At 43.7% G+C, this 13,810-nt stretch overlaps 1 protein-coding gene across 1 annotated transcript; it reads left to right on the forward strand.

The window, feature by feature from the left end:
• Positions 1-4,497: 4,497 nt before the first annotated feature.
• Positions 4,498-7,501, forward strand: LOC137446740 (uncharacterized). Its single transcript, XM_068149701.1, has one exon. The coding sequence runs from the start codon at positions 6,059-6,061 to the stop codon at positions 7,499-7,501; it is 1,443 nt and encodes a 480-aa protein (XP_068005802.1). The 5' UTR covers positions 4,498-6,058.
• The last annotated feature ends 6,309 nt before the right edge of the window (positions 7,502-13,810 follow it).

Consider the following 13,810-nt stretch of genomic DNA (forward strand, 5'->3'; position numbering starts at 1 on the left):
ATAAGTTATGATATAGAGGCTTTTATCATTTTCAGTTGTACAGACATGGGTATGTAACATCAGTCTTAATTACTTCTGACATTGCAGCCATCATATCATCAAATTTCTTGTCAAGAAATAATAACAACCAAACAACCAAACATATTTTTTCTCCTTCTAAATCCCGTTCAGTCGCTCTTCATTAAAAGCTGTTGAAAGACCAGCTAAAAGTATGTAGGAACACCTTCAAAAGGAGAACTCAAAATAAGTTAAAGGCACCACATTTCAAAAAAGATGTGGCCCAGCTGGAGTAAATCCAGAGAGGAATAACAAATAAGATCAACAATCAAAAAAAAAAAAATTGATTATGGGGAGAGACAGGATTTTTACTGTTTAGTCTGAGGAAGAGTACACAGAATGAGAATACAACAAGAAACTTCAAATACATAAAATGTTACTGCAAATAACAAAAAGAAAAATGAAAATATCTCCACATCTCAGTTGGGAATAAAACTAGAAATAATGGGATTACATTGCAGCTGAAATGATTTAGTTTAGCCATCATACACAAAAAAAAACCCCCACTCAAGTTAAAATAAACCCCAAATCCACCAAAAAAACCCCCAACCCCCAAAACCCCCAAACTATTAAAAAAACAAACAAAAAACAACCAAACCCAAAACATAATTTCTGGATATGATTTTCTGGGAATGGAATGGAATGGAATGGAATGGAATGGAATGGAATGGAATGGAATGGAGTGGAGTGGAGTGGAGTGGAGTGGAGTGGAGTGGAGTGGAATGGAATGGAATGGAATGGAATAGAATAGAATAGAATAGAATAGAATAGAATAGAATAGAATAGAATAGAATAGATGAGACCAGGTTGGAAGAGATCTTTGAGATCATTGCATCCAACTTATCATCCAACACCATCTAATCAACTAAACCATGGCAACAAGCGCCCCATCAAGTCTCTTCCTAAACCCCTCCAGTGACGGCAACTCCACCACCTCCCCAGGCAGCCTATTCCAATGGACAATCATTCTCTCTGTGAAGAATTTCTTCCTAACTTCCAGCCTAAACCTCCCCTGGTGCAGCTTGAGACTGTGTCCTCTTGTTCTGGTGCTGGTTCTAGATTATTCACAGATATTTTTGCAAACATGTTTTTCAGTGACGAGGGATAGCAAACGTGGAGTCAAAGGACGGTTCTACAAGGGGACAATTTACTTTAGAGATTAATCTGTCACTATAGCAGAAATCTTTTGGGTCATCTGTGAAAGAAATAGTCTCTCTCTGTCTCTTAAAATCAATTTCCCTTTTTTCTTTAATTATACAGCAATTTTAAGCTAGTAAGTTTCTGCCTATGTGATCAGTGAATGAAGGAAGAACAACTGATGTCATCTACCTGGACTTGTGTAAAGAATTTGTTACCATCCTGCATGACATCCTGGTCACCAAATTGGAAAAGTGTGGACTTAAGGGGTGGACCACTTGCTGGATAAAGAATTGGCTGGATGGCTGCACTCAGAGCGATGCAATCAACAGCATAACATCCAAATAGAGACCAGTGACAAGTGGCATCCCAACAGGGTTGGTACTGGGACTGGTCTTATTTAACGTTTTTGTTAGCAATATGGACAGTGGTTTGAGTGCACCCTCAGCAGCTTCACAGATGACACCAAACTGTGTGGTCCGGTTGACACACCATAGAAGGGATGCCATCTAGAGGGACTTGAGCAGGCTTGATATGTGGGCCCAGACTAACCTCATGAAGTTCAACAAGGCCAACTGCAAGGTCCTACACCTGGGTCAGAACGATCCCAAGCCAGCCTGGAAAAAGGTGCAAAGGCAGCACAAAGAATTGTCAGGTGGAGGGACCCTGGAAGGGGACGGACCCTGGAAGGGGACTAGCAGCAGTGGTGCCTGCAGCTCCCACTCTGGCAGGACTGGGCAGCTGTGGGGATAACTGGGGACTGACATAGCTGGGATTGGTGTCTGCAACCCACAGGACAAGGACAGAGTGGGGCTATCTTGTAGCTGGGGCTGCTGCACTGGTGTGTGTGCTCTTTGGATTAGTTTCTGGGGCTGGGAAAGCATATAGTTGTTTATTGATGCTCTGCAAGTGTCTGGTCCTATGATTTATCTGTTATATTACCAATATTGATCCTGAAAGTATAGTTCACTGTGGGTTAATTACATGTCATTAACAAATTAATAAAGTGCTTTGATTCTGATTCTGGCCTAAACCACGTGAACTAACTGCCTTTTTCCTGGTGACTTTGTGTCCAGTTCTGGGCTACTCAGTTCAAGAAGGACAGGGAACTGCTTGAAAGAGTCCAGCACAGAGCCACAAAGGTGATTAAGGGTGTGGAACACCTCCCTTATGAGGACAGGTTGAGGAATCTGGGTCTCTTTAGCTTGGAGAAGAGGAAAGTAAGGGGTGGCATCATTAATGTTTATAAATATGTAAAGGGTGTCAGGAGGATGAAGCCAGGTTCTGATCAGTGGTGCCCAATGAGAGGATAAGGGGCACTGGGCATAACCTGAAGCATAGGAGGTTGCATATAAACATAAGGAAAACCTTTTTGACTGTAAGGGTAACAGAGCATAGGAACAGGCTGTCCAGAGAGGTTGTGGAGTCTCCTTCTCTGGAGACATTCAATACCACCTGGTTGCCTTCCTGTGTGACCTCCTCTAGGTGATCCTGCTCTGGCAGAGGGGGTGTACTCAATGATCTTTAGAGGTTCCTTCCAACCTCTAACATTCTGTGATTCTGTACGATTCTGTGACTGCCTTTTCTGTGGAGGCATACTTAGTAACTAGTCACAATGAGCAGTGGATCATTCAAAATGTTCAGATAATAAGGTCAAATACTGCTGATTCTTAGGACTAAGAATGAGAACCATAAAATGGTTCAGATTAAATATATAGGAGTAACTAGAAAGCTAAAGAGTAGCCTGAAATAATTGGGATTACCAGAAGATTTCCACATCTCTCTCTTCTGTATTCACAAGACTATGAGGCTTAATAATTTTTCATGAGTATATACCATTATATATCAAGACACAGTATTAATAGAAATGAAACTGTTCTTTTGTCTTATCCACTATATATTGATAAATTTCCTGTTGTAATTCTGTCATTTTTTAATTCCCAAGTTTTAAGACCATTGTCTCAGCAGATGACTTTTACTTGGTTCTTTTATTCATATTGCTCCTCCAAACTGAGAAACCTGGGGAAAAACAAATGCACAACAATTTTTGCTTTCTAGAATGAAAACCAGACTCCTTCAAAGATTTGACTGGGAGTCAAAGAAGAAATATACTTTTATCACACTCCAAAAGGAAAGGAAGAAATACGGTGCTTAATTTGTTATCATAGTAATTACTTTCATTAAAAAAAAACCACAACCAAAAACCAAAACCAAACCCCAAAATCCTCAGACAAACAATTAACAAACTAACAAACAGAAACCCAAGCAGAACAACACACGCTTTGCCAAATTCTGTCTTCCACAGAGCTGCAAATAAATTATTAAAGCTAAAATTGAGTCCCTTCGATGTTTCAATCTCTAGCTGTGATAATACCAGCCATCAACGTGGAGTTTCTTTATGTGTTCATAATGTGGGCATATACGTAAAGTATGCATGCATTCGTAGGCATATACACAGATACCTGGAAGTAAGAGCAAGGGAGAATGGCTGTTAATTTCAGAGCAAGCATGTTTAATAAATAAATAAATGATTCTCAATATTTGTGGAAACAAAAATAGAAAATTGCTGTATGTGCAACACTCCCCTTACCTCATATTTTCTTAGCCCAGCTGGAGGTGTTGGTTAAGTGGTGCTGTAGATCATGTGAACTGAGCCTTTAGGAAAACCATAATGAAGTCATATTCTAGAGACCTGCTGCACACTAATGCATTCTTTGTTCAGTTGGGCATCATAATGTATCCAAATAATTAGGCTATGCGGCACTGCAGTAAAAAAGATTAAAAGAAAACAAAGCAACTTCCTGACTCCTGCCTGGTTAAGCATGATCTCCAGCATTGCCAGTGCTGTGTGTTCTACACTCATGAATCACAACTCAGAATTATAAGAGTGGTTTAAAGATCATGCCCTTCAATAACACAATAAGTCTTGAATTTTCTTTATTTGCCTTTTAAGTTTGAAAAAAATGACATCTATGTGTATACTTAACATCGTCATTTAATTACTTAAGTTACAGACCAGTGTTGGAACATTCTTTCAGGCTTTTTGATCCAAAGTATAACTGAAGTTCTTGGAACAGTTCTGGAATTGGACTAAGAGAGGACATCTGAATTCTATGTTTAATTATGTGAATCTTGGGTTTTGTGTTCCAGAAATACACAAGGAAAGAAGTGTCTGACTGTTTCTCCGATCCTGCATCTGGGATCATAGTATCATAGTATCATAATATCAGTCAGGGCTGGAAGGGACCACAAGGATCATCTAGTTCCAATCCCCCTGCCATGGGCAGGGACACCCCTGTGGAAGACGAGAAGTTTGTCTCTCTTAATGTAAATCAACAAAGATAAACTGATAGCAGAGCCACTGGAAAGAATCCTGTCTACCACATCGGACTAATCCTGTCTACCAATCCTGGATGCAAATCAGCTTGTGATTGCATCATGATAACGTCGGACTACAACAATGGACCTAACGACCCAGCCATCACGCTTTTTGGACAGGGCGGTTCCCGCCCATCAAGTACCTTGGGCAGGGTGATACGATGGTTTCCACCACCTGTGTAAAGGAATGTGGGAAGACTTGTCTGAATGGAGGGGGGGGGACGGAGGCCCCCCTCGCCTCCATCCAAAAATCTTGCCCACATACACAGCGATACACAGAAAGATTTCCGGGGGAACAGATACCTGGATTATTTCCTTGCCTCTGGAATACCTGACATACCAACACCTGCCTGAGGACTAAAAAACTGTATAAAAGACCTGAGTGACACTGTCAAGGAAGAAGAGAGAAGACGGCACCATAACATCACGGGGCAACGCAACGCATCTTGGACTCTCACCACCCCTGACCGTTGGTAATATAATCTCTTTCTGACTTTTTCCTTCTAATTCCTTCCCTCTTCTCCCTCTCTCTCTCCCTCTCTCTCTCTCCATTTTCTCCCTCTCCCTTCTTATGTCCACTTTATCTAATAAATAGTCTAGCTGTTGATACTTTGGCCTCGTTTGTGCCTTTAATTTCACAACACGGGAATATTTAAAAGAACTGTGTCTCCGGACCGAGACATCTAATGTCTCCGGACCTTGACATTTAATTGGCGTAGTCGGCAGGATTCCCGTGCAGTGAAAAGTATCACAGCAAAATTATTCCATTTCTGAGAACCCCGAAATGTGTGTGTGTGCCTGAGACGTACTTTTAGTACGAAGCGAGAGTGGAGTCCAGATTCGCGTTTCCACTCGCCCGCGAGGGAAGTGGCCGGAGAAGGACGAAGCGAAATTTTCAGAGAGACTGTGTGGGAGTTCTCAAAATCTTTAAATGTGTGTGCTTTCTCGAGGAAGATTATCTGGGGTACAACTGTTGGTTTTATAGTGTGACCTCCTCGAGAATCCTCTGTACCCTGCTTTAAATTTGTGTGTGCATTCCCGGGGAAGATTATCTGGGGTACAACTGTTGACTTTATAGTGTGACCTCCCCGAGAATTCTCAGTACCCTCTTTTAGGAAACCCAGTGTTGGTGATATTTGTAAAGTGTGGCTTTCCCGAGAAGCCCAGTATTGCAGCAAAAGTTGAGAAACTTCTGCCGGTGTGTGTTCGCTCAGGGAAACAGAGTAACTCTTCCCTAAGAATCACAAGGTTGTTATCCTAGTGTAACAAAAAAAATTTGAGGTACAAAAGCTAAGAAGCTTTTGCAAGTGTGGGTTCACTCAGGGAAATAGTGTGACTTCCTTGAGAAGCCCAAGTTGTTGTTGTTTTTTCTTGTGTGTGACCTCTCCTGGGAAATCTATTGTGCATTTTTTCCTGGAGAAGATTTTGCTGGTACAAACAGTGTTTTTATCTGAATCCGCTGTGAAACTTAGTGCCCCATTAAGAAATGCTTTGTGAAACAAAAGAGATGGCCCGGTGTGAGAGGCTTTTTAACCTTTTAGAAATTCACGGGGCCCGCCCATCTATACAAGGTCTTGATTGGGCTTATGAAAACTGGAATAATTTCCAGAGTGTGGCTGATCGTATTTTGGCTCTGCAAAAGGAAGCCAAGGCAAAAACCGGAAAAGGGAAAGCTTTTATTTGTGCAGTGTTAGGCGCCTGTTTAGCAGCTGCAGTGAGAGAGAAAGAGGAGTGGTATGAGAAAGAAAATAAGACTATTTCCTCTTTGCAGGGCTTAGTAGACGCACTACAAAGCCATGTGGCTACTTTAAAAAATGTAGTAGCAGATCTTAAACTTCAATTGGAAGCAAAACAGGAGGGGGATTACCCGGATCCTGCCCCCATATATCCTCGGGCAGAATTGACAGCGGCTAAGGAAGCTGCTGCGCATATCAGACCTCTCATTAAAACTGAAGTTTTATATGAGGATGGGGAGGTTACCCCCACTATCACAACCAAAGAAACACCTTTCTCCTCAACTGAATTGGCCAAAATTCGTAAAGAATTTGCACGCTCTGCTGGGGAATCTGAGGTGGAATATGTCTGGCGAGTTTCAAAAACTGGAGGTGATCAGATTCTGTTAACAGAAGCTGAAGCCATGGGCTATTGGGGTGATAATGTTTTTCTAACTACAAAAAACAGAAGTGGACCCTGGAGTCTTACGCAAAGAGCTGCCTATTGGGCAGGGGGGTTTGATCCAAAAGAGAGGGGTGAACCCCTAATTCTGCGGGGAGGGATGAATCAGATAATGGAGAATGTGCAAAAGGCTGCATGCCTGCAGATGATATATGAAAGGGAACTAAAACATCATTTTGAATCCCCTCTTTCTCTCCTGGTAGACGCAAACAGAATGACTGCCCTGGTTAGGGGCCTCCCCGACTCGCTTAAAATAAGAGGCATCCAGCTCCAAAAAGAAATAGCTGATACCCCAATTTCCTCCAGGATGCAGGCTGCTCTAAGACATAATTTAGCACACGGAGGCAGCCAGCCTGACTTGAAACCATGGACGTGGGAGGAGGTCGGAAGGGAGTTATTAGACTATGCCAGGCAATATAGTATCCCTGAAGAAATTAAAAAAACTGACCCTAGGGGCTTGAGGCATGTAAAACTGAACCACTTGCCCTCAAGTCCCCAGGGGTTTAACCGTGCCCCCAGCCGGCTTGGAACAGGGGGCAGGGAACACACAAATACCCGGCAATATTGGTGGAACTTAGGTCTAAAGAAAAATATCCCCAAAGAAGTGATAGATGGGCTAAACACAAAACAATTAGAAGTGATTGTGAAGAACTGGCCTGAGCCCAATCAGAAAATTGAGCCCACTGCACCCCCCTTAATAGACCTGTCTGAGGAGAATAAAGGCATGCCTTCTTTTCAGCCTCAGGGAAACTGAAGTCTTCACCCCCCAATGGTGGGCGGAGGGGTGAAGGGTGGATGTATATTCGTCAGCTCACCGAAAATGGCCAGGGCGATTTACTAATCACTGGCATTGTAGGACCAAAACAAATTCCTATTACATTTTTAGTAGACACCGGGGCTCAGATCTCAGCTATTAAAACGAAGGATGCTACTGATTGTGGAGTGGTGCCCTCCAAACAAAAATTGCTGGTAGCAGACGCCCTGGGTCAAACCCATGCACAGGCATTAGCAACCATCCGGTTACGCTTGCCGGGGGAAGATAAGGACACTAAGGTGTCAATGGTCGTAGGGGAGTTTCCAACTAACCTCCTAGGGCTTGACGTTTTAAAAGGGAAAACCTGGTCAGACAACAAAGGGCGAAAATGGTCTTTTGGGTCTCCCATAATGAGCATTCGGCTGCTGAAAGCCGTACCTCTCCTACCTCACTCAAAGCTGACAAATGTTAAACCTTATCCTATACCTCTGGGAGCTAAAGAAGGAATAGTGCCTGTACTGGAGGACTTAAAAAAACAGGGCATTGTGGTTCCCACCCACTCTGCTTTCAATTCCCCAGTTTGGCCTGTACGAAAGCCTAATGGGACATGGAGGCTGACCATTGATTACCGCAGGCTTAATGCCAATACTGAACCACTAACAGCTGCAGTGCCAAATATTGCTGAACTCATAGCTACAATACAGGAGAAAGCACACTCGATTATGGGTACAGTGGATGTGAAAGATATGTTTTTTATGGTCCCGCTGCAACCTGAGGACCAAGACCGCTTTGCTTTTACATGGGGTGGTCAACAATTCACATTCACACGTCTCCCACAGGGATTTAAGCACTCACCCACTTTTGCCCACCATGCGCTGGCACAGGAACTGGAAAAGGTCCAACTAGAGCCAGGGGTCAGTGTTTACCAATATATTGATGACATTCTGGTAGCAGGAGAAGATATTGAAGGGGTACGAGTAACCCAGGATAATATAATTTCACATCTAGAAAATTTGGGGCTGAGAATACCACCTGAGAAAGTACAGACGCCCTCAAGTGAAGTGAAGTTTTTGGGAATCTGGTGGAAGGGGGGAATGACCTGTATTCCACCAGACACCCTTTCCTCCCTGGACCAGATCAAAATGCCAGAATCCAAAAAGGATTTGCAACATGCACTAGGATTACTTGTGTTTTGGAGGAAACATATTCCTGATTTTTCAATTATTGCAAGACCCCTATATGATTTGTTACGCAAAGGCGTTCAGTGGCAGTGGGAAGAGCCCCACGAAGAAGCATTACAGCTGCTAATATTTGAAGCCACTGCCCACCAAGCTCTTGGTCCTATTCACCCTACTGACCCTGTGCACATTGAATGGGGATTTGCTAAGTCTGGCTTATCAGTACACTTATGGCAAAAGGGTCCAGAAGCCCCTGTCAGACCAATTTCATTTTACAGTCGTAGTTTTAAGGATGCAGAAAAAAGATACACGGTGTGGGAAAAGGGTTTGTTTGTGGTTAGTTTAGCCCTGCGGGAAGCTGAGAAGACCATTAAACAGCAACAAATAGTACTTAGAGGCCCATTCAAAGTAATTAAGACAATTCTGGCAGGAACACCACCACCTGAAGGGGTGGCCCAAAGAGCCTCTGTGAGGAAATGGTATGCCCAGATAGAGCACTACTGTGACATCTTTTCAGTATCTGAGGGAACCACCAAAATGTTGACCTTCCAGGAGGAAATGGGTCCAGACTGGGAGGCTAACAAACCGTCCTCCGTAATACAAATAGCACCTACATTCTCTGGACAGATACTGAATGCATGGTTCACAGATGCCTCCTCTAAGCGGGAAGGGAAGACCTGGAAGTACAGATCTGTGGCACTCAGTGTGGATACCAATGAACAGATAATTACTGAAGGGGAAGGTAGTGCTCAAGTGGGGGAGTTGATTGCAGTCTGGAGTGTTTTTCAGCATGAGGCTGAATCTACTTCTCCTGTCCACATCTATACTGACTCCTATGCTGTATTTAAGGGCTGTACTGAATGGATACTCTTCTGGGAGGAGAATGACTGGGAAGTTAATAGAATACCTGTATGGCAGAAGGAGAAATGGCAAGATATTCTGGCCATTGCTAAAAAGGGAAAATTCGCAGTGGGATGGGTGGCCTCCCACCAAGAGGATGGTTCCTCTGCTAGCCAATGGAATGGCAGAGCAGATGAACTAGCCAGATTGGCTCCCCTGCAAAACACCCAAATAACAGAAAATTGGGAACGGTTGCTAGAATGGCTGCATGTGAAAAGAAAACACTCTGGAATAAAAGATCTGTATTGTGAGGCCCAAGCAAGGGGTTGGCCAGTTAGCAGAGAAGAGTGCAAGACTTGTGTCTCTGCTTGTGACCAATGCCGCACCCGTTTGGAAAGACACCCTCTGGAAAATGACCCCCTGCACCTAAGAGAGGGGAAAGGGCTGTGGGAAGCTTGGCAAGTGGACTATATTGGCCCTTTCCGAAAATCAGAAGGGAAGCAATATGTGTTGGTCGGGGTAGAAATAGTGTCAGGATTGGTCTCGGCTGAGGCATTTGCCAGAGCAACTGGGGAAAACACAGTAAAGGCACTGAAGGGGTGGTTTGGTACATTCCCTAAACCACAGTCCATCCAATCAGACAATGGTTCCCACTTCACTGCCAAAACAGTTCAAGAGTGGGCAACCCAGGAAGGAATTACTTGGGTATATCATACCCCCTATTACCCACAAGCAAATGGAATCGTGGAACGAACCAACGGTCTGTTAAAACGCTTTCTTAAACCTCATATGCCAGGATGGGCTGAGCGGCTAAGGGAAGCATTGACCAGTGTTAATTGCCGTTGGGGGGTAAACGGATGCCCAAAAATTACAGCCTTTTGCCCCAAAGCCCCAGAAATCATACCAAGCATACTTGAGCATTCCAAATCTCCCTCATACTCTCCAGGCCAACCAGTTTTGGTTGAACTCCCCACTGTGGGAACAATACCCCTGGTACTCGAAACTCCAATTAATAAATATACCTGGAGGGCAAAAGATGCTCATGGAAAAGAATTCAAGATTAATACAAGGTGGATTATTCCATCTTTCTAATAATAACTATCTACCGGTTCCCTAAAATGGACCGAGTCCGTTTTCTTTTTTTTTCTTCTAGGTGAAAGACCCGAGGTCTGCCTTAGAGAACCTGTGGAGCTGTTGATCATCTGCACTGATCATCTGCATGACCTTCTGGGAAACTGCTTTATCCATGTGATATTCCCTATGATATGAACAAGATGTTTGTCTTTCTATTTTGGTGTACCCTTGGAGCATTAACCCTTGATATTTCTGCATCTGCCCCCTCAGACCCTAATGAGGGGTTTCTTGTAACCAATCTATTCATGCAGCTGGCAGAAGAAGTGTCCTCTGTGTACAACCTTACGAACTGTTGGGTGTGTGGTGGGCCGCAGGGATTCGAAGCATGGCCTTGGGTTTCGACTCCAGTAGCTCCCAAATGGCTTGTAAGCTCCCTTAGTGAAGTGGACAAAAACACCTTTTGGACTGAAGAAGATACAGCCCCATGGCCAGTCCAGTATCCAGGCCAAGGAATCTATTGTCTAAACCGCACACAACCTGGTGGTGTTTTTGTAGGTAGAAGTACATGTCAATGGACATTTACATATCGTAATCTGAGATTACAAAACCAAAAGAAAAGACCCAGTTTTAGGCACACATCTGGGTGGATGTGGGTTAATAAAACTGGGGGAGTTAAGGACTTTGAGGGGTTTTGGTCAAGAGAAAATGTGTCTCGTATATATGATTTCAGAGAAAGATTTGGTCCACTCCTCTACCAATCGTGTGAGTGGAAAAATGATTCGGGTGCTTGGTATTGTACAATGGTGGGTCATGCCCACCCTGAGGGGAGATGGAACCATGTCCTTTTCCCTAATCCATTGGGCATGACAAATTCTACATATTTCCAGATGCCTACAACCCCCACAGGCCTGTTTGAAAATGGAACTACTGCACTGAAAGGCCATTATTGGATATGCGGGCACCGGGCCTATAAAAAATTACCACGGAATTGGACCGGGATATGCTATGTTGGACTAATCCACCCATTGTTTTTCTTACTCCCAGGTGGAGAAGGAAATGCCCTGGGGATCAAAGTATATGATAACCTGGGAAAAAGGAAGAGGTCCATCTCCACTCACTTGACCAGGGGTAGTGGTCAACAATGGGGAAAGGGTGAATGGACCCCCCAAAGGATTATTGAATATTATGGTCCTGCCACCTGGAACCCCTATGAAAGGATTAGTGGTGCTCGAGAACCAATCTATAACTTAAACCGTATCATAAGGCTGCAAGCCCTCTTAGAAGTAATCAGCAATGAGACAGCTCATGCCCTAGATTTATTAGCAGATCAAGCTACACAGATGCGAACAGCCATTCTACAGCATAGGATGGTTCTCGATTATTTGTTAGCAGAAGAAGGAGGGGTCTGTGGGAAATTAAATGATTCTAACTGCTGTCTACAAATTGATGACAATGGAAAAGTAGTAAAGAAAATATCATCTGGACTGAGGAAGCTAACACATGTCCCTGTCCAAACTTGGGAGGGATGGGATATGAGCTGGCTCTCCTGGCTCCCAGGAGGACCGTGGATGAAACAATTGTTGTATTATTTGTTATGTGTTTTGGCCTTGTTACTCCTTTTACCCTGTATTATTCCCTGTTTTATACATTTGATTCAACATGTAGTATCTAATATGCAATTTGTAACTAATGACGATGTAAAACAGATTCGTGCCATTAGGCGATCAAAATGTATTGTAAAAATTGTTTAAAAATCCTTTCCTTTCCTTTCTTTTCTTTCTCTATGTCCACTTTCTCACTTTTATCTTTGATTGACGGGGTGGTGTGGAAGACGAGAAGTTTGTCTCTCTTAATGTAAATCAACAAAGATAAACTGATAGCAGAGCCACTGGAAAGAATCCTGTCTACCACATCGGACTAATCCTGTCTACCAATCCTGGATGCAAATCAGCTTGTGATTGCATCATGATAACGTCGGACTACAACAATGGACCTAACGACCCAGCCATCACGCTTTTTGGACAGGGCGGTTCCCGCCCATCAAGTACCTTGGGCAGGGTGATACGATGGTTTCCACCACCTGTGTAAAGGAATGTGGGAAGACTTGTCTGAATGGAGGGGGGGGGACGGAGGCCCCCCTCGCCTCCATCCAAAAATCTTGCCCACATACACAGCGATACACAGAAAGATTTCCGGGGGAACAGATACCTGGATTATTTCCTTGCCTCTGGAATACCTGACATACCAACACCTGCCTGAGGACTAAAAAACTGTATAAAAGACCTGAGTGACACTGTCAAGGAAGAAGAGAGAAGACGGCACCATAACATCACGGGGCAACGCAACGCATCTTGGACTCTCACCACCCCTGACCGTTGGTAATATAATCTCTTTCTGACTTTTTCCTTCTAATTCCTTCCCTCTTCTCCCTCTCTCTCTCCCTCTCTCTCTCTCCATTTTCTCCCTCTCCCTTCTTATGTCCACTTTATCTAATAAATAGTCTAGCTGTTGATACTTTGGCCTCGTTTGTGCCTTTAATTTCACAACACGGGAATATTTAAAAGAACTGTGTCTCCGGACCGAGACATCTAATGTCTCCGGACCTTGACAACCCCACACTAGATCAGCCTGGCCAGAGCCTCATCCAGCCTGCTCTTAAACACCTCCAGGGACGGGGCCTCAACCACCTCCCTGGACAACACATTCCAGGGTTTCACCACTCTCATGGTGAAGAACTTCCTCCTCACATCCAGCCTGAATCTCCCCACCTCCAGCTTCATTCCATTTCCCCTAGTCCTATCACTACCTGAGATGCTGAGAAGTCCCTCCCCAGCCTTCCTGTAGGCCCCCTTCAGATACTGGAAGGCCACAAATTAGGTCAGCTGGGAGCCTTCTCTTCTCCAGACTGAACAGCCCCAACTCCTTAATAGGAGTTAATAGGGATAATAGAGCCTACCAGACTATCACCAAGATTTACTAGTTTGAAACCATGCTAATGGCACTGCTCAGTTTTTGATGAACAGGAACTTATCTACAATAATGTTTGCTATATATAGGATATGTTTGTGGTTGCATATATATATATATATATGGAGCTCATATTGTAGATTATACGACAAATGTCATGTACCTGTGACAGTTTATGTCCATGTATGTATGTAGAACAGACAGCACTAGAAAAATTGTCTTTAAGTAATTGGGTAGAAATCAAAGTCTC

This window comes from Melanerpes formicivorus, unplaced genomic scaffold (genome assembly GCF_026170545.1).
Source record: "Melanerpes formicivorus ecotype bairdi unplaced genomic scaffold, bMelFor1.0.p_v2 SCAF_2, whole genome shotgun sequence".
In the NCBI taxonomy this organism is placed as follows: domain Eukaryota; kingdom Metazoa; phylum Chordata; class Aves; order Piciformes; family Picidae; genus Melanerpes; species Melanerpes formicivorus.

Coding starts and splice junctions, on each gene's coding strand:
- LOC137446740 (XM_068149701.1), top strand. CDS start 6,059: ATGCTTTGTGAAACAAAAGAGATGGCCCGGTGTGAGAGGCTTTTTAAC.